The sequence below is a fragment of the Lepidochelys kempii genome, chromosome 2 (genome assembly GCF_965140265.1).
Source record: "Lepidochelys kempii isolate rLepKem1 chromosome 2, rLepKem1.hap2, whole genome shotgun sequence".
Classification (NCBI taxonomy): Eukaryota; Metazoa; Chordata; order Testudines; family Cheloniidae; genus Lepidochelys; species Lepidochelys kempii.
Window position 1 is genome coordinate 254,108,673 of NC_133257.1, and position 24,012 is coordinate 254,132,684.

The following is a 24,012-nucleotide window of genomic DNA, read 5'->3' on the forward strand; positions in this document are numbered from 1 at the left end:
ACTGTTCTTTGTCTTCTTTCTGTGGTTAGGAACCTTCCATCTCCAGGATGATGAACTAATTGTTTCTTTTCATAAGCACTAAGTTCACACACACAAAATAAAGAATAAACTTGCTCAAGTCGCCAGATATATTTCCTAATTATTTTGCCCTTGAGTTTGAGTACCATGTAGCTTTGTCTCAATACCAACTGGAGTTGGTCATTGCCCCGGCTATGAGGTTCCAAAATAACTAGCATTTTGTGGGATTTTACATCCTGTTGAAAGGCAAAAATATCCTGTTTAATCCAGTGAACTCTTACAATGCTTCTGTATTAATTTTAAAATGACTTGTTAAAAAAAAAAAAAAGAATCACACAGCTAATGTCGAGCATTAATTAATGGTCTCTATACTTTAACTGTCAACACTGGTTTTGTTCTACGAAATCCTACATTTTATGTTTAGGCTCACTAATCTGTCCAATCCACCTCCGGATCAGAGCACCTAACTAAGACTAAGTGTCCACCTCTATCCTCACCTTCCACCTCAGTAGAGACCAGCTGAAGAGACTTTACTAACAAGCTTTAGAATTCACATGGAAGCAGGGCACTCTCAATGGAGGGCCTCTGACTTCAGAATTAATTTCCTCTGATTTTATGACAGTTCAAATTCATGGACATTCAAGCCCTGGTTCCCAGGCTTTCCATTTACTCGGGCTTTTGCTTAAGGAGGTGACCTGAACTGGGTGGAATGGGAGTTTTTTGCCAAGTTCTCTGAGACCCTAAGTCGATACTTCGTTGTCATTCTAGATCTGTTTTAATGTAAGTGATTTAAATAATTATGTACCTGCACCTAGAGAATTCTATTATATTTTTGCTTTGCAATAGGTGCATCATATATATTGATAAACATATGGAAAGCTGTCCTGGGAACATCTCTGGCAAAGCATAAAACACAGGTAAAGGAATTTATAAATCAAACTACAACAGTATTTGTAAAGACGTTAACAGCTTTTATTTCATTGGTGTAAGGCAGCACTTCATACACCACTCACCAACACCAAAACAAAGTTTCATTGTCTATAAAATAGCTTCAGAAAATTCAGACATACCAAAAAATAATATAGACGCTGTAATAAATCTCAAACAATACAGCAAATTGCTTAAAGTTCATGTCACTCAAACAAAATACCATTTTCTAGCATACGTGGCAAAAAAAATTCCTTTTTTGTTTTGCCAACAAGACGCACCAGTACAATTCCAGTACATGCCTCACAATTGGAAACTTGTAACATCACTCCATGCCACTAATAGCTGTTTGTGCTTAGAACTTGTCATTTCACCCTCTGAAAATAATAAAACTGAAAATGATGTGAAACATACATTTGTATTCCAAGTTTAGAACATATTATGCACAAAGGAAGGCCCCAATCCTGCAATGTAATCTGTGTAGGTGGACACTTGTACTCATGCAGAGTCCCACTGAAGTCAATGGGACTCCACACAGGCACAACAATCCATCCATTGAGGTCGGATTGCAGAATCAGGGCTTCAGTGGGAAAGGCTTAAATCCTTTTTCCTTTCCAGAGGCAGTAAGACAATGTTGTAATCTTCTAGACTGACTCCAGTAGTGTTTTGCACATTCTCTTCAACGGAGACTTACCTATTACCTAGAATCTCACATTTAGGAAGGAAGAGAGGGATAGGCTTTAAAGGTAGTTGGCACATAAATGGCTTTTGCTGAAATAGTTCTGGGCCGTACGCAGTGCTGTAGTGCACTATGAGAGCCAAACACTCCAAGAGATGAACGTCCACATCTCGCTTCAGTATATACAGTAACTGCTGCCTTCTTCCATTTCAAAAGAGTTTCTTCACCAGCAAGATATCTGACCCATGACTTTCATTAGACAAGTGTTATGACATGACTCCAAAGACAGGATTATGACGACAAATACTAGAGCCATATTCTTCATAGTCCTTCTTGGTGTGACATACTTGGAAAAACTCTAAGAAAAAAGAAAAATGAATCAAGAACATAAAACTGCAGAAACCGGTCAATAAATCTGTGCACCAGTAAAGGATCATCTAATAACAGTATTTTTTCTGGATTACAGTGCTGAGACAGGATGCTGTCCCTTTAGGAGCAGGGTAAGCTAGGAACTCTTTGGGGAATCAAATGAAAGTTAATGGGTGGAAATCTGTCTGGAGAAGGGTCTAGTGAAATCAGTATTAATTGTGCCCAATTTTCTTGTATTTTTTCTCTTATGATTAATAAGATAGGATTGGGCCTTGAATCCCAAGAGTCTTTGCAATTCTTAAGCGCTGATTTATGGAATCCGGACGATCCCGTGTTACAGATGTCAAATACAGGATAGTTCAAAAGTGGGTCAAATTCTGAAGTCCTTAATCAGATAAAACTCATTGGTTCAAGGGTTTTTTTTCCCCAATTAAAAACTGTAAGGATTCCAGTAAGTTTGAGTATAGCATGTATCATTTTGGATGGCAAAAGTGCAAGCATTTTAAACTGGGTATGCATATCAAACATGTCCAATGGCAGAAAGAATGCATAGGCAGGACAATTCAGAAAGATTTTCATAAAGACATACTGTTGAAGCAAGCATAGAACCTCCAAACCACGCTGCATATGGTGTGTTATCACTTGAACTTCAACCAGTTTGGGCTAGAAAGTAAAATGGTTCAAAATTAGTGAGTCATATAAATTTCATTTTGCTGGCAAGGGTCTCTTCTCTGAATGAGAGAGGTACACATCTTTACCCAGGGCTGGAAGCTCCCCTGTGTTCCTCCACCCACACACAATGCAGAGCACACAATCCACACCTTCCCTCAGGAAAGCAGGTCTCAGCACTGCCTCAGGACTTGTTAATGAAGTTCCATACCCTGAGTTATACTATACGCTGAAGGGCATTACAATGGACAATCTTCCCCACTAGAGATTAAGTTCTGTTATCACTCTGCACCTAGTTTCCATTGTCATTGAGAGAAGGGTCCCTTCATGTTGCTTGCTAACCTACGTCCACCTGTTTTAATGGTACATACAACGTAATTTTATTAATGTGGTGCAGTCACAGCTGAACTGTATATCTGGATACCCTCATATATCCCACGCTCCCCAGGTTCTTATGCAGAAGTGAAATCTCCTATTAATTAATGCAACAGTTGCTTTAAAGCATTCACATTCATTTCACTCACCCATGTAACAGATATATTTGAAATTCTTGTTTACCTTTATCCAACCACCACTGAGTTCTTCGCTAAATTTCAATCTTGCATCCACTACTCTTTTCAAGTCTCTCTGTAGTCGACGTCCAAAATCCCTGAACATTGTGGATCCTCCTGAAAGAGCCGCATTCTACAAGACAAAGACAAGAAACTCTTCCTTTACATGCAAAAGTCAATTACCCAACAAGAACTGTTCTGACGCTGTCAAAATATACAAAATACCCCACCACCTCGTTTTCACAGTAGGCCCGCAACTTGTAGGCGAGTTAATTTTATTGAACTGGTTTCTTTACATTTCATTTTATGCTTGACAAAAATGTTATGCTTTGAGCTACATTTCAGGTGAGTATGTGATTAAAAAGAGAAAAACAGCCATTAAAATGGCATGTTGGTGCTCCACGTATCTGCTTAGTGGTAGCCACTTCTGCTTAGTGTGTTTTTAAAAGTTTTATTACTCTCATGCAGAAGCAATTTAGCTGCATAAATAAAAGCACATGTATTCTATACTGCATCATCAGCAAAGTTACTGGAGATGCTCCAGATAAGGAGTTTTATTCTTGGTGTCAAATAAAGCTTTAGGTTTGTCATGATATGTTTTGGAAAATCAGAACGACAAGTTACATAGTTCATTAACCAATTGACCTTTTCAGACCCAGCCCTCCAAATACAGTTACCGTTGAGTTCTGTGCCACTTCATGATTTCAGAGGTACAGGGCCAACAAAAAATTCTATAACAGAGAAAGGTACAGTATCCCAGTCTTCTTTTTTCTTTAAGAGTCTTACTTCAGAGGGTGCCCACCTCTACCTGATTGTCTTGTACTGCCCTAGGAGTTCAGGGCCCTATTGAAAGCCCACTAGTCTGGTCCTGTGCACTCCAATGGATTATGTTCAGACACTAAATACAGGACATTTAAAATCACACGTACATTCACTTACTGTCCTGCAACTCTGAGAATGAATGAAATTGTTTCAGCGCTTTGGAAGATGACAAACAGGACCCTGGAAACTTAAATCCTGCGTATCTAACACAGCACAGGAAGCGGCACAGCAAGCACCATTACAAGGGGTCTAATCCCTGACTGAAGACGTGCTCCGTAAGGGTCAGAAAGAAACTCAGTCCGTGTCCGTTCAATCTGCTGCGATTGCAAACCAAGGTGCCAATTAGTACTTACTGCAATCATTTTTGTGGTGCAGACCACACCTACTAGGAATTTAACTAAACGTGACCAGGCGCTCATTTCCTGCAGACCAAGCTTCTATCAGATGGTAACAGGTTTTTGACCCTACAGACCTGGACTGGAATTCAGCCACTGAACCAGAAGTGAAAGACCCCCTGTACCAATCCTTTGAACTATTCAGTCCCCATGTAGATTTTTTTTTTTTTAAATAAAGAAAGTCCTGGAGTCCATGACATCTGTAACAAACATTCATCTTGCAGGATGCAGAATTAACTGCTTGGGGTTATTTTAATAATGGATAGCAAGAAAACCTTGTTTTGCCTTGTAAAATAAGAGAACAGCTTGCTTCTTTGTTTATGATGATAATCTGGGCATCTGTCAAAGTCCTGTTGACAGAAAAAGTGTCACTTGGGGGTTCATTCAGATTACATTTAATAACATAAGCAAAAAAAGAATGCTCTGGAGAAGAGGCCCTTGCAAAAAAAAAAATACATTAATAAAGAGTTTTTAAAAAAAAAAGAAAGCAAGCTTGAATCTGCCGTCAAAAACAGAGCAGCTGCAAATACCAACATAAAGCGCAGAAAAATAAAGCAAGGTCTTCTCTATGTCCAGATGGGTTACTAGCTGCATGTTCAATATCCAAAAGGAAAACTGTTACGAGTTTAAAAAAAAAAAGGTCCACTGGAACTTATTTGATAAAATGGCAATTAAGAAGATGCCATCGAAATGTATTGCTTGGAAGGTTAGCATAGAGAGGGACAGTGATAATTCTGTTCAGGATTTAAGCAAGTTAAACAGTAGATTTATTGGATGAAGTGAGAGCTATATTGCTAGAACTAAAAATAAAAAAAGAGGAGATACATATGAGTCTTATAGAGTGTATGATTTAAAATGGTCTTTCTAGAAAGGCAGTGTGCAACTAACTACAAACCTAATATCCGCTCTCTGCTACTGTTGCTATTACAGCAAACTTTTTAAGGTGGCAAATTACACATTGTTCAGAAGGTACTTCCAACTTGGATATGCTATAACAGAACACAGAAAATATTTCTAAATGACTGTAAACACTGTTGTATATGAAGAACATCAGCGGCATTAAAACATTCTGGGCAAATAGCGAATCATCTCAACTGATATCTAGACAAGCCAGATCAAATTTGTTGCAGATCTTGAGTATTCCTTTAATGGCGCATTTGCTATACCAAGGTTTTTTTGTTTTTGCTTTATAAACATTAGATCACACTTGCTAATAGACTATTAGTTAGTTTCTCAGAGTCTTCTGCTAAATGTGTTGCTGCCAGTGCTGGGCCAAACCTAAGACAGCCTTGGCAGAAGACAGCTGTGTTCACATCTAGTCTTCAACACATTGCCTGAACTCAGAAGATCTGTTTTCTCCCAGGAGAACAAAAGCCAAAACATTTTTGTGCATAGGGCAATAGGAATCTGCATACATTTTTGTCACTCAGCCAAAGCATCAGAACCATTTAGAAATCGAGGACAACGCAAACTGCCAACACCCTCCTCCTAAAAACATAAAAGCCTGCAAACCCTATTGTCTCGGACATTTTACCAGGTAGAACTCAGCATTACATTCCAAGCGCTACTGGAGGAAAAGATTTCTGTGAAGCATGTTAAAAAAGACTGGTCAGGTCATACTGAAAACTTCAGCATTTCTCCACAGTGACACGCCCTGGGATTCTTCAGCCTCCTAGAGGGAGCCCGTCAGGGAAGGTGAAGTCTAAACAGCTGTTCTCAGCCAGCTGATTCTTTTAATCAAAATGTTTAAAACATTGTGCTTGAACATGCAGAATCTGTAAAATCAGAAGAAACCTAAGCAGATCACAGGACCCACTGCAGACACAATTATGATATCCCTCAGGAGCCAAACAGATCCAATTAAAAGATCTTATTTTAAAAAAGATAGCCCTAAACAAGAAGCGGGTTTTAAAAAGTACTTTTCCTTAATGGACAGATAACATATATATGCAAGACTAGCTACACAGGATGGACTGAACAATACAGTGAGCCCCATGTGAGTTCACATTTCGGGGAAAACTAGGAAAATTAACTTCACCCCTCCACGTACAGAACACATTACCCTCTAAAGCAGTGGTTTTCGATATTTTTCATTTGTGGACCCCTTCAAAATTTAGAATCGAGGTACGGATCCCTTTGGAAATCTTAGACATAATCTGTGCACACTGAGGGGTCCAAGGACCACAGCTTGAAAACCACTGCTCTCAAGTGACTGGCAGTAAGGAAAGACTTCCCTTACACTTGCTTCCCTTGCTTTTACTATTAAGCAAACGTCCCCTGGGATACTGAAGTCTGAGAGATGGTACAGATGAGACATCTCCCAGCCCTTCCTGTACGAGGCTGAACAGATTTCATTGCCTTTCATATTTACCAGAGTTTCAACTCCTCATTTTCAAAAGCTTATCAACTGGGTCTCTCCTTCCTATTGATTACCTGAAATAAAACTGGTTTAACATACCACAGAAATTTGATGCAAGCTGTGAATGATGCACTAAGACGACTTATTGCTGGGCAACCACGGAAAAATCAGCTGAAGCCATGTGTGACTTCAGCAAGTCAATTAATTTATTTGTCTCCGTTCCCCGTTAAAAGGGACAATACTTACCTGCCTCTCAGAGACATTATGGGGTTTAATATTTGTAAAGCAGTTTTAAGATAAAGTGCTATACAAACAGCAAATATTATGATTGGGATAATTATACACACAAGTATTACACTCAGATAAAAGATTAGATAGTACCTTACTGTAGGGAACATGGGCCAGACTTGAGTTTGGGTCACTTTATTTGGTCAAATGCTGAATGAAGTTTATATTAAGGAATGCTAAAGCAGCTCCAAGTTTAGGTGAAAGGGCACTGGAGCAGGCCATGCACTCATCCTGGACTTGGCCCCCTCTCAGAGTCCCTTTTTCCCTGTCATGCTTACTGTCATAAGGAATGAGTGGAAGTGTGTGAAAGGGTAACTGACAATGAACCTTTAATTATATTTACCAAAGTGAGAATGGGCCTTTTTCCATTAGACAGAAGTCTCTTCCAGCTCCTCATACCAGCCTCTCACATGTCCTGCTTACAATGAAGACATCTGCTCATGGTCAGCAGCAGATTTTGCAAGAAAATGTCCACCTCAGATTGGAAACTTCTACTATGACCTCAGATCAAGAAACCAAATTATTGGTCCATGATGAGCTACAGCCAACACACTGGAATCTCTAAGTGAAAAAGGATGGTCCCTTAGGGAGAGCAAGGGGACACTGAACCCTATATAAGACTAACCATCCAGAAGGAAAGGGGGGATTCTCTCATATCAACACCTGAACCAGCCATCCGGAGAAGACGTGAAAGACTGACCGTCAGCTAAGCCAAGCCTTAAGTCTACAACTAACAGAGGGAAGAAACCGACCACCTCCCCTTGCATATGAAACAAGCTCAAGTTATTTACAACACCAGGACTAGTTCTCTGCTAAGACCAAATCACATGAATTCCAGATTCTATGACCTGGTGTACACTTAAAAATTAGATTGACCTAGTTACTTTGCTCAGGGGTGTGAAAAATGTCATGTCTTGGGCACCGGAGGTAGGTTGACCTAACCCCAGTGTCCATGCGGCTAGGTTGATAGAACAGGTCTTCTGTCAACCCAGCTACCATCGCTCAGGGAGTGGATTAACGACAGACTGAAACACCCCTTCCGTCGCCCTGGGAAGCATCTAGGCTACAGGTGTCGCTGTGCTGCTGTAGTGCTTCTACTTTTAGTAGACTCTTAGCCCAATTTATTAGATGAAAAGAAAGGAATTCGTCCTTAATTCCCTGGGAAGCACGGAAGTCATTTTTATGTAAACTTCATAAACTGATTTAATAATCTTTGTATCAGTGAGCTGGATAAATTGAAACTGATCTATTGATTGAATTTCAGTTGTAACCTTAATTTGATCATTGCATTGTGTTATATTTCATTAGTTTGGGGAAATCAGAAGTAAATTAGATAGTGATTTTTTTAGCTTCATATTTGTTTGCTTATTCTTTTAATTAATCTATAAAAGCAACTATTCTGGTTCCTCTCCCAAAACTTCAATGCAGGAAAACAACCTATTTAGAGGTAAAGGTAAATAAATTGAGTCACGACTGGAGCCATATTTTAATTATTTGATTAAAATCCTGTTACAACTACACTGCATGTCAGGAAGATGCCTTGTAATCAACAACGTATTTCTGAACTAAACTTGACTTTCAGTCCTGAACAAACAGGACTTAAAAGTCCCTTAAAAGTACATTTTCAGTACATACTTGACAATTGGGTGTAATTTCCAGCTCAGGCAGACATACCCGCACGAATACACTAAAAAGAGCAGTGTAGCAGCACCTGCGGGCTGCCCCGAGTATGCACCTGGGGTTTCAGAGGGGATTGCACTCGGGGCCACCAGCCTGCCCTCGTGTCTGTGCAGCCACAGCTTCACTTCCGTCTTTAGCCTGCTAGCACAGATAGGTCTACCCACGCTGGAAGTGACACCTCCATCTGCACTGTAGACATACCTTAAGAGGGTCACCTCAGCTGTTCTTAATGATTAAGAAAGGCACAGTATGTCAAGCCTGTAACCAGACTATGTCGTTAGCAAGTCTCCAGTCAGACTGCAGAATATTTGAACAAATGTCCAAATAAATTAAGACATTATCACAGAATCAATTTAACAATTTGTTACCAAATCCCAAGATCATACAGATTAATTCAGCTCATCGCAAACAACAATAATGTAAAGTTTAACCTACTTTTTACACTACATTTTGTAAAAGCTGACAATCATTTGTTTTGGGTACAGTCTCCAGTCATTTATAATTTGTAACAGCAAAGGGTTAGGTGACGCAACGGTTCGTGTACTAGTTCTTCATAACAATGGATAGGGGTCAAATTCCAGTTGTATCAAACTAAAATAGGCATCGCTCACTCCTAGTCCACATTTGTCTGAACTGTAAAACCACCACATAGTTTGGCATAAGCAGAAGCCTTGAAAGGACCCAGACTGTGTGGGTAAGTCAAGTCTAAGATACTTTATGCAGCATCTGAACACACTGTACTTGGAGCATACTTCCATCACCACCATTTTTAGTCATCTATGTGCAGTATGTAGTCATACACGTCACAGCCCGCTAGGGGAATGCACATCACTTCTCACTGGATGAGAAAAAGCAGAGGTTGGAGCTATGGGGAGATCTTTTCTCCTCAGCACAGAGAGATAGCAGCAGCCATCTTTAATCCCTCCCAATAGGTGGGCTGAACGCCATAGAGTAAAGAAGTGATACAGCCTCTCTTAAGAGCTGCCACGAAAGAGAAGGGTTCCTCCTTAATGATCCTGCAGTGGCTGAACTATGGTAACAGTACAGATAGGATGGCATGCCCCATGCTGTGTAGCAGGAAGAAAGATAGAGATAAGTTGCTTAACTTCTGTAGTCAAAACTCAGTGCCAAGAGATGATGTGACATGGACCTAATGGCATCACCACGAGCACTGGCCCCTCCTGCCAGCCTCCCTGCTCTGCACTTAAACTGCCAACTGTGGATTTTCTATTTGCTGAAGCACAGATTAGCAAGGTTCTCGATAACATTTCCAAAGCTTCATATCATTTTGGAAGAACCAAAAATGCAGAAAAGAAAACTGATGACAGTTGAGCTAGGGACCACTGCAGAATAAATCCTCATTTGTAATTCACAAATCACCATATCTGGTTATTGGACCTGAAAACATCCACAGTATGATGGTCAGACAGTGCCACCTACCTATCATGCAGTGCATATTTTTAAGCAACCTTCAGAAAAGGCTTAAAATGGCATGATATGTTAGAAGACTTCAGAGGAAAATTTTCACCACCACCCATAATTGTTCTTAACCCTCCACATTCCAACAGATATGCACAAGTAGAAAGCCTATGTGCCACATACTGTGGAGAGTATCTTACAGCTTGGGGGAGAGACATGACTCTAGCTCAGAAGCAGGATGTGCTACGAGAAACTCTGTTAGCTGTCAGGATAGTTCAGCTGGGAGCTAGAGCTTAAGTCTCATAACAGAACACGGATTCACACCTAATGCTGATCCCATAGTGCAGCAACAGGGAGATACTGCAGCCTGAAATTCTTGAACAGTGAGCAGAGATCACTGTTGCCCATTTGTGACTGAAAGGAACCTATATGCTCCTGTAATAATCTTTGTACAAAATATGCCCTGTGAAGTATCATCTGAAAACTAATAACTTGCTGGTCAATAATATCATGGTGAAATGTACATAGCAACATCATATGTAAAATTATTAATTCCCCCTGTGCGATGTTAGCACATGTTCATACCCACATAGCCCTGACTAGGCATTTGTTAAATGGGTTTATCCTAAACAAAGGAATGTATGTTTACCTCTATTTACATGTAAGTAGTAAACAGAGTCCTGGAGACAGCAAGAGGGAGAAATGGCAAGAGACAATGCACATCTGTATTTCAGAAAGAGCATGGAGCTACCTTCATCACCAGACTCCATGTCACCGTCATTACTGTTTGAATGAACTTTGCTTTGAGGCATAAACCTCAGAAGTGTGCACTTCAAAGGATGACTGGACCATAAAAATGAGGGGTAAAAACACCCCAAGGCATCTCTCCCTCTCTCACCTAAGACAAAGGAACTGACCTTTTGATCCTAGGGGAGATCCTGGCCTGAGAATTTGGTTATCCCTGTTACTGGGAACTTATGGTAAGGATTTTTTTTTTAACCTTGAACCAAAACTAGCTTGTTAAGTTTTAGCTACTGGAAAGTATTTTATCTTTATTTTTCTTGTAACCATGTCTGACTTTAATTATATCTGAATTCACTTAAAATCTCTTTTTTTGTAGTTAAATAATCTTGTTTTATTTTTAATCTAAATGAATCCAGTGTTGTGTTTAAACTGAACTGTTTGGTAAGTCCCGTTAAAGCAGCAAACTGTTGAATATTGATCTTTTTACAGGAGTAATGGACCTCTAATACCTGAATTGTTCAGGAGAGGGCTGGACAGTGCAGACCATGTTTTGGGGGAAAATTTAGGACTGGGGATGTGTTGAGGGTCACCCTGCAAGTAGTTAGCTTCCAGCAGCCTTGCTTGAGTGTGGCTGGAATATTGCTGACAGGCTGCTGGAATCAGACGTGCTGTACCAGGGCAGTAGCTATATACAGACATTGGTATTGGTACGCGGCTTGTGAGCAGCGGAGGTTGGGAGCTACAACAGCATTGTGAGGCACCCAAGGTTACAGGGCCGGTAGTGAAACAACACCTGGATTGCACTCTGGAATGTGACACCATCTCAGTTGCATGTCCAGGTGGAAGTTAAAGACAGAATGAGAGAGTTTAAAAAAACAAAACAGAACACTGATATTCTCAGAATTCTGGCCAATAAGCACCATTCCTCCCATAAAAAACGTGAGACTGTCAATGACTATAGGTGAAATATGTCAAACTGGTGAGTAATGCTCTCCAGTCAACTTCACAACAATTGTCCAGCCAAAATTTAATGCATTATTTTAAAAAGACTTATGATGGCTATTAGATCTACTACATAAACCCAGATCTGAATTCATCATATTAAAACACATTTATTCAAGACCTTTTGCAGTCATCCCTGGATACAGGTGGTACTAACTCCCTCACAGAACTTGAACATTTTTTTTTTTAATGCCTCCCCCCCTTCCCGTCCCCACACACACACACACACGCTCTCAGGAGATAAGAGAGAATGGGAGGGAATAAAGAAATGAGTAGTGGGAATGCCAGCTGCACTACACCTAGAGCCCCTCCTGCTGACCAACACAGGCACAGATCTTAGGAGCGGGCAATCAATCCCAGCCTCCTGGTCAAATGAGATTACAGCAGCCACCAAAAAAATGTAGGAGGTACTGCAGAGGAATTTTTATTGAGCAAAAATGAGGCAGATCAGATAGGTAAGAACAACAGCATGCTGTGAATTTTCTGTAGCTACCTGTCACCAACAGAAATATTCTTTTTAAAAGATTGAGAAGTTTTACAAGAATTATATAAGACCATTGTGCGCATCTGTAAAATTACTGTAACTATATCCAGAATTGCACCATGGGCCTGGGATGTTTGACTACCGCTCCCGTCGCTACACTCAGATTTAATCATATTATGGAATCATTGGTGTGCAAGAGACATGGTGAGCTTCAGTTTCAAGACTTCAGATAACACTTTCAGATAAATAAAATGGTAATCTCAGGACAACACTGAAGATCATCCAGTACTAACATCTGCTACAGCCATGTTATTACTTGTATAGACAACAGGGAGCTAGACAGCTATCGAAAGTGGAGGTGGGTTTTCTGCTCTGCTGTAGACTGTGTGTGTATTATTCCCTGTAATACTGAAGATAAGTACACTTACTACTTATCTAGTGACTCAGACAAACTTATGTTCTTCTACCAAGCCCAAGTAAAGTTCTTTTCCATGCTATTGCTCTCTCCCTCTTTAGCCACTTTTACCGACAGCAACTTTGACTACAAAATAATTAACATAACGGACAGAGAAAAGGATAAATTGGGTGAAAACAGGAGAATGGAAAGGGTAAAGATCATGGGTGCTCAACCAGGCAAAAATTACAAGAGTGGAGTAACAAGTCTGGAACCCACCTCTTAGTAGAACTAGGGAAGCTGTATCCTTTGGGGAGATCTGAACTTAACTTTTACTTGGAGGCTCCCACTGGTGGGTGGACTTGTCCCCCATTGCCCTGACTGAGCCCAGGTGGAAGATGCACCTCTTGGCAGTTATTCACGGGATTTCTACCTTCTGAAAGTTCAGCACAATGAGAAAGGGCAGCACAGCAGGGAAGCCCAAAGATCTCTCAACCAGAATGGAAAATCTGTACATGAGTGAAAAACGGTGAGAGGGAAGAGGAACAGAATGGGGCGGGGGGGGGGGGGGAGAGGGAGAACAACAGAAGAGCAATCTACTAATAGTGTCCATAGGGGACATCCTAAGGGAATCTAAACTACTGTGTTTAGCTTTTAAGTTACTGCTGCATTCTAGAAATACTTAAGATACAGAGACAGGGATCAGAGTGGAAGAAAGCCCATTACTTAGTCACCAAGTAAAAACCCCCACTAGCCACTATGATTTCTGCACTGGTAGTTCATCTCAAACATCTCCTTTCAGTTTCCTTCTGTTCTCCTTTCCCCTATTCCACGTACAGAAATAAAATAATAAAAATAGGCCTCTGTATTATGTCTTCCCTCTGCTTCCAGGACCTAGTGACCTACCCATCTTCTTCCATCTAAGGAAAGAGCAGCATTTCCCATCAATTATTTTGGAACTATTAACTCCATGTAAAGAGAGACAAAGGAATCAATGCTTCCCAGAAGTAAAGTCAAGATGGAGTTTTAAAAAACAAACAAACACTGGCAGTACTATACATAAAAAGTAATAAAGTGAACAAGAAGAGAAGGCAAAAAAAAAAATCTCCCACTTAGTGACTTAGCCAAGGAAAGGTTATTTACCAGGCTGACTTTGATGCTAAAACGGGAGCCAGCTTTAGCTTTTATAAACTAGCAAAGTGGCAACCCTGATTACTGTGTGCAGCCATTCCATCTCATTGTGATCCTGACAGACCTCATATTAATTCAGCATGGAACTAATCGATATTTGACAGGGAGACCACCCTCTCCCCAAAAAAGAAACACCTACATGCGGAGGACAGCGGTGCATGCAATTCAAGAAATGGCCTTCTTTTGTAAAGACAGTACAGTACTAATCAATTCCCCAGCATTGGGTGCAAAGAATGCCCTGTTGGAATTGTGGTCTCTTAGAACAAAAGAACAGGTTTCAGAGTAACAGCCGTGTTAGTCTGTATTCGCAAAAAGAAAAGGAGTACTTGTGGCACCTTAGAGACTAACCAATTTATTTGAGCATGAGCTTTCGTGAGCTACAGCTCACTTCATCAGATGCATACCGTGGAAACTGCAGCAGACTTTATATACACACAGAGAATATGAAACAATACCTCCTCCCACCCCACTGTCCTGCTGGTAATAGCTTATCTAAAGTGATCATCAAGTTGGGCCATTTCCAGCACAAATCCAGGTTTTCTCACCCTCCACCCCTCCACACAAATTCACTCTCCTGCTGGTGATAGCCCATCCAAAGTGACAACTCTCTACACAATGTGCATGATAATCAAGTTGGGCCATTTCCTGCACAAATCCAGGTTCTCTCACCCCCTCACTCCCCTCCCAAAAACCACACACACAAACTCACTATCCTGCTGGTAATAGCTCATCCAAAGTGACCACTCTCCCTACAATGTGCATGATAATCAAGGTGGGCCATTTCCAGCACAAATTCAGGTTCTCTCACCCCACCCCACCCCATACACACACAAACTCACTCTCCTGCTGGTAACAGCTCATCCAAACTGACCACTCTCCAAGTTTAAATCCAAGTTAAACCAGAACATCGGGGGGGGGGGTAGGAAAAAACAAGGGGAAATAGGCTACCTTGCATAATGACTTAGCCACTCCCAGTCTCTATTTAAGCCTAAATTAATAGTATCCAATTTGCAAATGAATTCCAATTCAGCAGTTTCTCGCTGGAGTCTGGATTTGAAGTTTTTTTGTTGTAAGATAGTGACCTTCATGTCTGTGATTGCGTGACCAGAGAGATTGAAGTGTTCTCCGACTGGTTTATGAATGTTATAATTCTTGACATCTGATTTGTGTCCATTTATTCTTTTACGTAGAGACTGTCCAGTTTGACCAATGTAAATGGCAGAGGGGCATTGCTGGCACATGATGGCATATATCACATTGGTGGATGTGCAGGTGAACGAGCCTCTGATAGTGTGGCTGATGTTATTAGGCCCTGTGATGGTGTCTCCTGAATAGATATGTGGGCACAATTGGCAACGGGCTTTGTTGCAAGGATAAGTTCCTGGGTTAGTGGTTCTGTTGCGTGGTATGTGGTTGTTGGTGAGTATTTGCTTCAGGTTGCGGGGCTGTCTGTAGGCAAGGATTGGCCTGTCTCCCAAGATTTGTGAGAGTGTTGGGTCATCCTTTAGGATAGGTTGTAGATCCTTAATAATGCGTTGGAGGGGTTTTAGTTGGGGGCTGAAGGTGACGGCTAGTGGCGTTCTGTTATTTTCTTTGTTAGGCCTGTCCTGTAGTAGCATACTTCTGGGAACTCTTCTGGCTCTATCAATCTGTTTCTTTACTTCCGCAGGTGGGTATTGTAGTTGTAAGAAAGCTTGACAGAGATCTTGTAGGTGTTTGTCTCTGTCTGAGGGGTTGGAGCAAATGCGGTTGTATCGCAGAGCTTGGCTGTAGACGATGGATCGTGTGGTGTGGTCAGGGTGAAAGCTGGAGGCATGTAGGTAGGAATAGCGGTCAGTAGGTTTCCGGTATAGGGTGGTGTTTATGTGGCCATTGTTTATTAGCACTGTAGTGTCCAGGAAGTGGATCTCTTGTGTGGACTGGACCAGGCTGAGGTTGATGGTGGGATGGAAATTGTTGAAATCATGGTGGAATTCCTCAAGGGCTTCTTTTCCATGGGTCCAGATGATGAAGATGTCATCAATATAGCGCAAGTAGTGTAGGGGCTTTAGGGGACGAGAGCTGAGGAAGCGTTGTTCTAAATCAGCCATAAAAATGTTGGCATACTGTGGGGCCATGCGGGTACCCATAGCAGTGCCGCTGATCTGAAGGTATACATTGTCCCCAAATGTAAAATAGTTATGGGTAAGGACAAAGTCACAAAGTTCAGCCACCAGGTTAGCCGTGACATTATCGGGGATAGTGTTCTTGACGGCTTGTTGTCCATCTTTGTGTTGAATGTTGGTGTAGAGGGCTTCTACATCCATAGTGGCCAGGATGGTGTTATCAGGAAGATCACCGATGGATTGAAGTTTCCTCAGGAAGTCAGTGGTGTCTCGAAGGTAGCTGGGAGTGCTGGTAGCGTAGGGCCTGAGGAGGGAGTCTACATAGCCAGACAATCCTGCTGTCAGGGTGCCAATGCCTGAGATGATGGGGCGCCCAGGATTTCCAGGTTTATGGATCTTGGGTAGTAGATAGAATATCCCAGGTCGGGGTTCCAGGGGTGTGTCTGTGCGAATTTGATCTTGTGCTTTTTCAGGAAGTTTCTTGAGCAAATGCTGTAGTTGCTTTTGGTAACTCTAATAGCCATTACCCTATGATCCCACTGAGAGTTGTACTTCCAACTCATAGAGAAAGCTCACTGCAGGCCTATGTTTTAAAGTCAGACTGAGGATTTATGGGCTGTAGTTCAGGAACCTCCATTTTCATATTCTAACAAGCTAGTAACAAAGATCCCTCTTGGCTGATGCCTGATAAACTTATACAGGGTTAATAGCCTGGGTTATATCACTATTTTTTATTTACATATTTTAATATCTAGCTTCAGTATTTAGCTATTTTTGGGATGGGGAGGAGTGAAGGGGGAAATGCAAGAATCAAGATTACCAAAAACATAAAAGTTTTCAAACCATGGTATATTAATAAATTTCCAGGAACTCAAGTTATAATCCCAGCTCTGTTACAGACTCCACATGTGGCTCAGGCAGGTTACTTAACTTCTCTGCCTCAGTTCCTCCATTGGTAACATGGAGAGAACACTTACCGATTTCACATGTCTGTTGCAAGAATTCAAGTGCTTCGAAAATGAAAAGCAGTAAATACTAAGTACCTTTCAATGAGAAATCCAAGTTATTTGGATTCCCCCCAAAAGGTTTTTTTCTAGTAGTACTTATACCTAGAGCTTGCACTTCCCATACCAGATGGGAATGGTACTTACATAATTAAAATAGTTCATTGTGAGAATATGGACCTTTAATTTTCAGGTGAAGTTAGTCAGTCTTACCCCAAAAAGACTGATACCTTTTATAATGGACAACTAACATCAATGGGACAGTTCTATAGAACTTCATCAACTACATCCGAAATGGATTCCATAAAATCTGGATTGGCAAGCTGAAAGAAGTGGAATACAGACATACAAATGACACGAGAGGACTCTAGAGTTAATTTCCATGAACGATATGTTGCAACAACATTTTTCTGTAAAAAATTCACTGGGGCTGATGTTGCTTCTACTTACTGAATATGGAATGTACTTGTAGTGACCAAAATAAACTCTTCTCTATATAAATAAAAGGGAAATAATGCCACAGAGGTGTTAAAACTTTTTACTGTTGTAGCAAAATATAGGTTTTATTTCACTCTCCAAATCTTTAGACTCATCTTAATATTTGCCCTGTTTTAACTCCAAATCATGTATTTCACTGTCATGAGTTGATATATCGAGGGTATAATCTACAGATATGTAAACATACACAATAACTAAAGTTCAAGTGTGTGTATATATATTTTTAGGCAGTATAAAAAAAATTAAGATTGAGAAATCAGGCACTCATGCTTTAGGAAAGTAGTTATGAGCTCTTCCGCAATATTAAACTCAGCCATATTGCGCATATTAATAGCATTTACATTTAAGGAAGAGGGACAGAAGAAGATATAACAAATATGCAGCATGGATAGATTAACATTGAGGCCGGAGAGAGATTTGGAATTTTCTTACTTCAATGCTAGACATCTTAACCCTAATGTAACAATGCTCCTCTTCTGCTGTCTGCAGGAATTGAATGTGGGATCTCTGGATCTAAAAGTTTACTGAGCTAATGAATAAGGTCCACTAGCTCAGAGGCAGTAGCAGACTCAAACCTATACAAATGATCTGGCTACTAGATCGTACAGAGAGCCACGACGTTAGCATGGATCACTCCAATACTGCATTAACATTAGTTTAATTTCCCTTAAAAAGAAGGTCAAAGTCTTGTTCTTATCGTACATGCCCAAGCACATGCTAGGTTAAATGCAAACCTGGCTAACGTCCTCTGAAATTGAAGATCCAGTACGCCAAAAGCCCTTGTATCCAAACATTCAAGTGTCAGTTTTTCTAAGTCCATCTTGACACTACGAGCTAGGAGTGTGATTCCTGCTCACTGCTCTCATGCGCATACTTGAGCTGGCCATCACTGACCCAGCGGGAGTATAAACCGTAGTGTAGACACAGTAACACTAGTAGTGGCAGCAGAGGCACAGCTGAGCCATGCTGAGTACAAACCTTCTTGAAACCAAGGATATGTACTCGACATGACTCTGCCGTCCCTCTACTACCGCTCCCCATGTGCCCACCGCTACAATCGCTATTTATGCTTGCTCCAGCTCGATGACCGACAGCACGAGTATGTGTACACAACCACTACACACCAGTAGCTTGCAGCCTAAATCAATGAAAGACTTTATTTACTCTGCCACATGTGAGCAGAGAGTTACAAGTCAGTGATCAAGTCACTCCAATAGATGAAAATAAAGCATTTCATCACAGCTGGGACCATCTGTGGTGCGTTTATTAAAAACATCACAGGAGATGTTTCTTGCAGACCCTGCATCACGGTGTGGCATCAGTGGACTGAAGCGTTTTTTGTTTTGTGTTTTAACAGAATCAACACATTCGGCTGACGTGCCAACCCAATTCAATCGGGTGTAGGGATCAGACACTCAGCAGTGATTCTTTGCTCCCACATTCTGGAGTAGAGCAGGCAGCGCACTTGGCCTCCTGCCATGTCAAGATCAGTGCTAGAAGGCTCCAGAGGGAACTACACCCAGTCTGCCTTGTCTTTGTAATAATAGGGCAAGGGCCTGAAGAATGATTAAAAACATTTGAAAAAATTAAGTGAGCAGAGATCTTAGGACTTTCAAGGATCACAGCGATGAATATGGGCTTAGAGCCAGTGCCAACACATATGAAGACACATGTGGGTGAAGCTTTTTAATATTGTAGATCACTCCTCAGAGATTCCCTTATGGTCCAACCTTTCCTTCCAATTACAACAGTTTTTAGTGACGTACATTAGTAACATTCGTGCAGCATTAATGAGACAAGATGAAAATAAACGTTTCTTTAATGGGGATGGATGCAGCTGTTACATTACATTCCCCCATATTTTGCACCTGTTGATTTCCCCCCTCTTTAGATATATGATTTTTGTATTTGTCAGTACCAGATCTCCGCAACTGCCAGTAACCAGCGTTATTCTACTCTTTCCTGATCTTGCTGCAGCTTGGATCTAGCTGTATGTTCAGTATCTCTCCAATTTTGATCACGATTGACTTTACACCAAATATGAAGAATTTGCACAGATGCTAAAAGGGTTCTGGGGTTTTTGTCTTTAAAGTTTGGATGTCAAAAAAACCCTTCTGCGTACCCTATAAGAGCTCTGAATGAGATACACCCAGCAGGAACAGTAATTGCTTTCAGGGTGGATAGATGCTTTACCATTGTCCAGAATCACTGCAGTATAGTCCATTACTTCAAGCAGGTGGGCTAACTCACTGGTCCACGCACCAGAAAACACTTTCTAGCCACAGGATTTCCATTCCTTTCTGGATTCAGTTTTATTTCAGATTAAGCAGTTTAACACAAGTTCAACATATCGATTATGTCCTTTTCCCCAACCCAGGGTCTTCTGCAGGAGCCTACCTACCACCTACAGGATACACTCCACAGGCTGTCTGCCTGGAAGAAAGGTGAGCATCTCTCCTTCCTAGCCTTTGCACTGCAAGCCATCTGCCTGAGCCATATAAACTGGGTTCTTTCCCCTGCCGTGGGGTGCCTACTTGACGCAGCTCTCACAACTGAACTACTTGCTGCGCGGGTTGTTTGTTGGGTGGGAAACATCATGACATGTCAGTTATGCTTATACAATCAATGGTAATTTTAAATATACTCAGACTTGTTTAATGACAGCCAGTTTTAAGAGACTTGATTCAGAGATGAATTTGGCCTTCAGTTTTACAAGGACAGTCACTGTAATAGGATCTGTTCATTGGAGTTTCCTTACCTAAAAGGCACCTCAAATATAAGTGTCCAAGAATTAAAATACTACTTCTGGTAAATTGCTATAAGCAGGAATGATATTCAAAGTGTTTGACTACACAACTAAATATACTGTATATAATTCATGACATTTGCTAATTTAAACCAGTATTTTAAAAAAAGAAAAAAGCCTCAGTCAAGATCTGAGATTTCAGGTAAATTTTTCTTGTTTTAGTTTGTGCTTCTGAAAAACTGAAAGATTTAGACATTATATACCTCCACAAGAAAAACAAAAGATTAGGCAGTTGTCCACCTATTATTGTGTGTCTGTGCATATATTAACTGCAAGTCTTCCAGCCCTCTCAGACAAGACTTACTGGTATTTATAATTTCCACAAGGTGGTGCTCTTGCATCAAGAATTATATTGCACCTTTTTTTTTTTTTTTACCAAAAATAAATAAATAAATAAATAAATAAATAAATAAATGTAATGCTAGGCACTGTCATTCTTACCTCAGGATGAAAGAAAATTTCAGGTCCAAGAAACCTTTCATAACCAATATCTATAATTAATTTATTTTTGTTGATTGCATTGATGCCTGTGTACTGTTTGATCCATTTTCATGGATCTACATCATATTTGGCAAATTCTTTTACTATGTCAGGGCAAATGTAACAATATTTTTCCTGTAAAGAAATACCATGCATTAAAAGTTGCCTAAACTGATCATACGTAATTATTAAATACACCAAGGAACAGTTCAGAAAAACAGTGAAAATTACTTAATTGGAGAATCAAAAGCGAGGTCTAAATCTATTAACCTAGGGTTCACATTTCATAACTACTGTTCTTACAATTCTAACCTTATTCTTAAGGAACAGACTGTTCAGGAAAAGTCCTACATAATGAATTGGTAAAGCCCCCAATCCTGCATTGAGAGATGCGCAAGACCCCATTGATTTCAATGGGGCTTCACACTGGCAAACTCCTTGCCATGTGCATGCAATGTCACTGAAATCACTGGTTTCAAAGCAGAGGGTCCACCTGTACGCATTTCATTACATGATCAGAAATAGGTGATCATCCCAGTAATATTATGCAATATATGCAAGACTCAGAGGTTGAGTTTTTATGGAGAATTTTCTTAACTAGCACAGTTCAAATTTGAAGCAAACTCTAAAGCCAATTTCACCTTTAAAACACATACATATTAATTCTAAACGAAAGTCTTGCTTGATAATTATTCATATTTCTCCTTGTTTCCCCTTTACATCTTTTCCCCCTCATTCTATGAAGAGCTTAAATAGAAGGAAAAGTATAGTTTAACAATTCCTATATTTGTATGTGTAAAAAGGGCCACTGGCAATGTGCTAAAACAAAAAACAAAAATCTACCTCTCTTAAAAGTAAGGTAAATTTCACATCAAATGTTTACCTTTATGGCTTTTGTTGTCTCCAGAGACTGTTCGGGGGAATTTCCACCTCCCTCTCCCTTAGGATCTGCTGAATGAAATATGTGATATCTCTACCTGCAATAGGGATATGTTTGATGCAACTTCCAAGTACATAACCTTCTGCTTATGGAAAAAAAAATGCTTAGAAAAAGCTGGCGTACGAAGTACCAAAAGTTAACAGCAGAATATAATGTTCATTTTTACCCAGCAGCTTCTTGCATTTTTTTAAAAAACTAAAAGTGAGACTTTGGCACCTTTCAAAGTGACCTCAAATTTGTAAACCCTAATGAAACTAGATGCTACTTTCTAAGGCCCTTGATTAATATTTGGAGAACTGATGCTGCTTAATATTATCTAATACAAACATCAGCAGTGAATGTAAAAAAAATAAGGATAATCTTAAACGCATGCTGAAGATAGAGACGTTCCAACCATGAGGTCTTTTTCAAGAATGATCTAAAAAGGGCAAAAAGTACTCATGACAAGAGAAAACAGGTATCCTGCACGAGAGACTGAAAAATGGATAGAGAAGAACAAAGGTTACAAAAATACTGAACAAACAACAAAAAAAGCTATTAAAGGGAAGGGAAAATGACCAATAAACACAATAAGGAAAAGAGATGTTTTAAAATGCATCCTGACAAAGGCAACAAATAAAGACAAGAGAAAAAGGAAAAGGGTAATATTGGCCATAGCCAGTAACAGTAAACACAGCAATGACTACTTCGTATGGCAAGCTTATGCTGTTTCTAAGAGTTCCCATTTTAAGTTCCATATAGCAAATATTGCAGGGTACAGATAACTACCAACAGGCAATAAGCTTAAAAAAGTTAATGGAGCCCACAGCATTATAATATATTTCAGTACTTAGATGTCATTCAGGCCAACACACTGGATGCCATAATTGGAACAGAAATTAGAGTGCATAAATAATGATTACAAGTTTGTATCCTGAGAGGGTTCGACAATTAGAAATTGACTAGATGCTTGCGCTGCGTTTATATAAGCTTGCCTTTGTTTCACACAGGTAACCTGTACTCTAAATTTTTGACAGTAGCATGAGGAAATACCCCATATGTGAAAGGTAGAATACTATACAAATGTCCAACCAAAAACTTTTTGGAAATGGAACTCAACACACAGAAAAGTGCTACACATTCAGGCAAAGATGAAATCTCTGCGTCAAGTGAGAACATCTACCACACTGACCAACTTTCCAAATTTGAGCAGCATTAACAAATATTGGTCATGGTAAAAATTTGTATACAGCAGGATGCATGGACAGGATTTATACAAGAATAGGAATCTCCAAAAGACATATTGACTCCTTTTTCATGGCCTTCATTTCAGAAGACAGGATATTGGGCTAGACGTACCTTTGGTCTGACTCAGTATGGCAGTTCTTACTGACCTCAGAGAGAAAGAGCTGTAATGGTATTTAATGAACTTGGATTTCAATTTTTTCCACACCACAACTACTGTAACCACATTGTGAAGACTCATTTGAAAAATGCTGACTTTTTTATGTAAATATCACCACTATAAAGTTTGTGTGTGTGGTTTTTGGAGGGGGGGTGAGAGAACCTGGATTTGTGCAGGAAATGGCCCACCTTGATTATCATACACATTTTAAAGAGAGTGGTCACTTTGGATGGGCTATTACCAGCAGGAGAGTGAGTTTGTGGGGGGGGCGGGGGGGCGGAGGGTGAGAAAACCTGAATTTGTGCTGGAAATGGCCCAACTTGATGATCACTTTAGATAAGCTATTACCAGCAGGACAGTGGGGTGGGAGGGGGTATTGTTTCATGGTCTCTGTGTGTATATAATGTCTACTGCAGTTTCCACGGTATGCATCCGATGACGTGAGCTGTAGCTCATGAAAGCTCATGCTCAAATCAATTGGTTAGTCTCTAAGGTGCCACAAGTACTCCTTTTCTTTTTGCAAAGACAGACTAACACGGCTGTTACTCTGAAACTTATTAAATATCTAATGCAGTTCAGACTTTTATCAAACTTGGCTCCTGATCCAGCAGTAACCCAATTTTTCAGTTTATGAGGGCACTCAAGAATCCCAAATAAGTCCCAGGTAAATAGATCTGATCCTTTTACTCTTTGGCGGGTAGACACAGGCCCAACCTTCCACAACATGGTTGTTAACATTTCTTTGAAAAATTACTGATTATTAGGAAAAAAAAGTTTGGTTTGACATGTGAACAGAAATGACAT

General features: G+C 40.3%; 1 protein-coding gene across 1 annotated transcript in view; it reads right to left on the minus strand.

Moving 5' to 3' along the window:
- Nucleotides 1-959: 959 nt before the first annotated feature.
- The window catches only part of ACTR3B (actin related protein 3B), a 51,741-nt gene continuing 28,688 nt past the window's right edge, over nt 960-24,012 (minus strand). Inside the window, exons 2-4 of the mRNA XM_073329676.1 lie at nt 3,221-3,346; nt 2,583-2,656; nt 960-1,982 (exon numbers count right to left, since the gene is read on the minus strand). Coding sequence (XP_073185777.1) covers nt 1,946-1,982; nt 2,583-2,656; nt 3,221-3,346 — 237 coding nt within the window. The 3' untranslated portion in view covers nt 960-1,945. The remainder of the gene's footprint in view (nt 1,983-2,582; nt 2,657-3,220; nt 3,347-24,012) is intronic.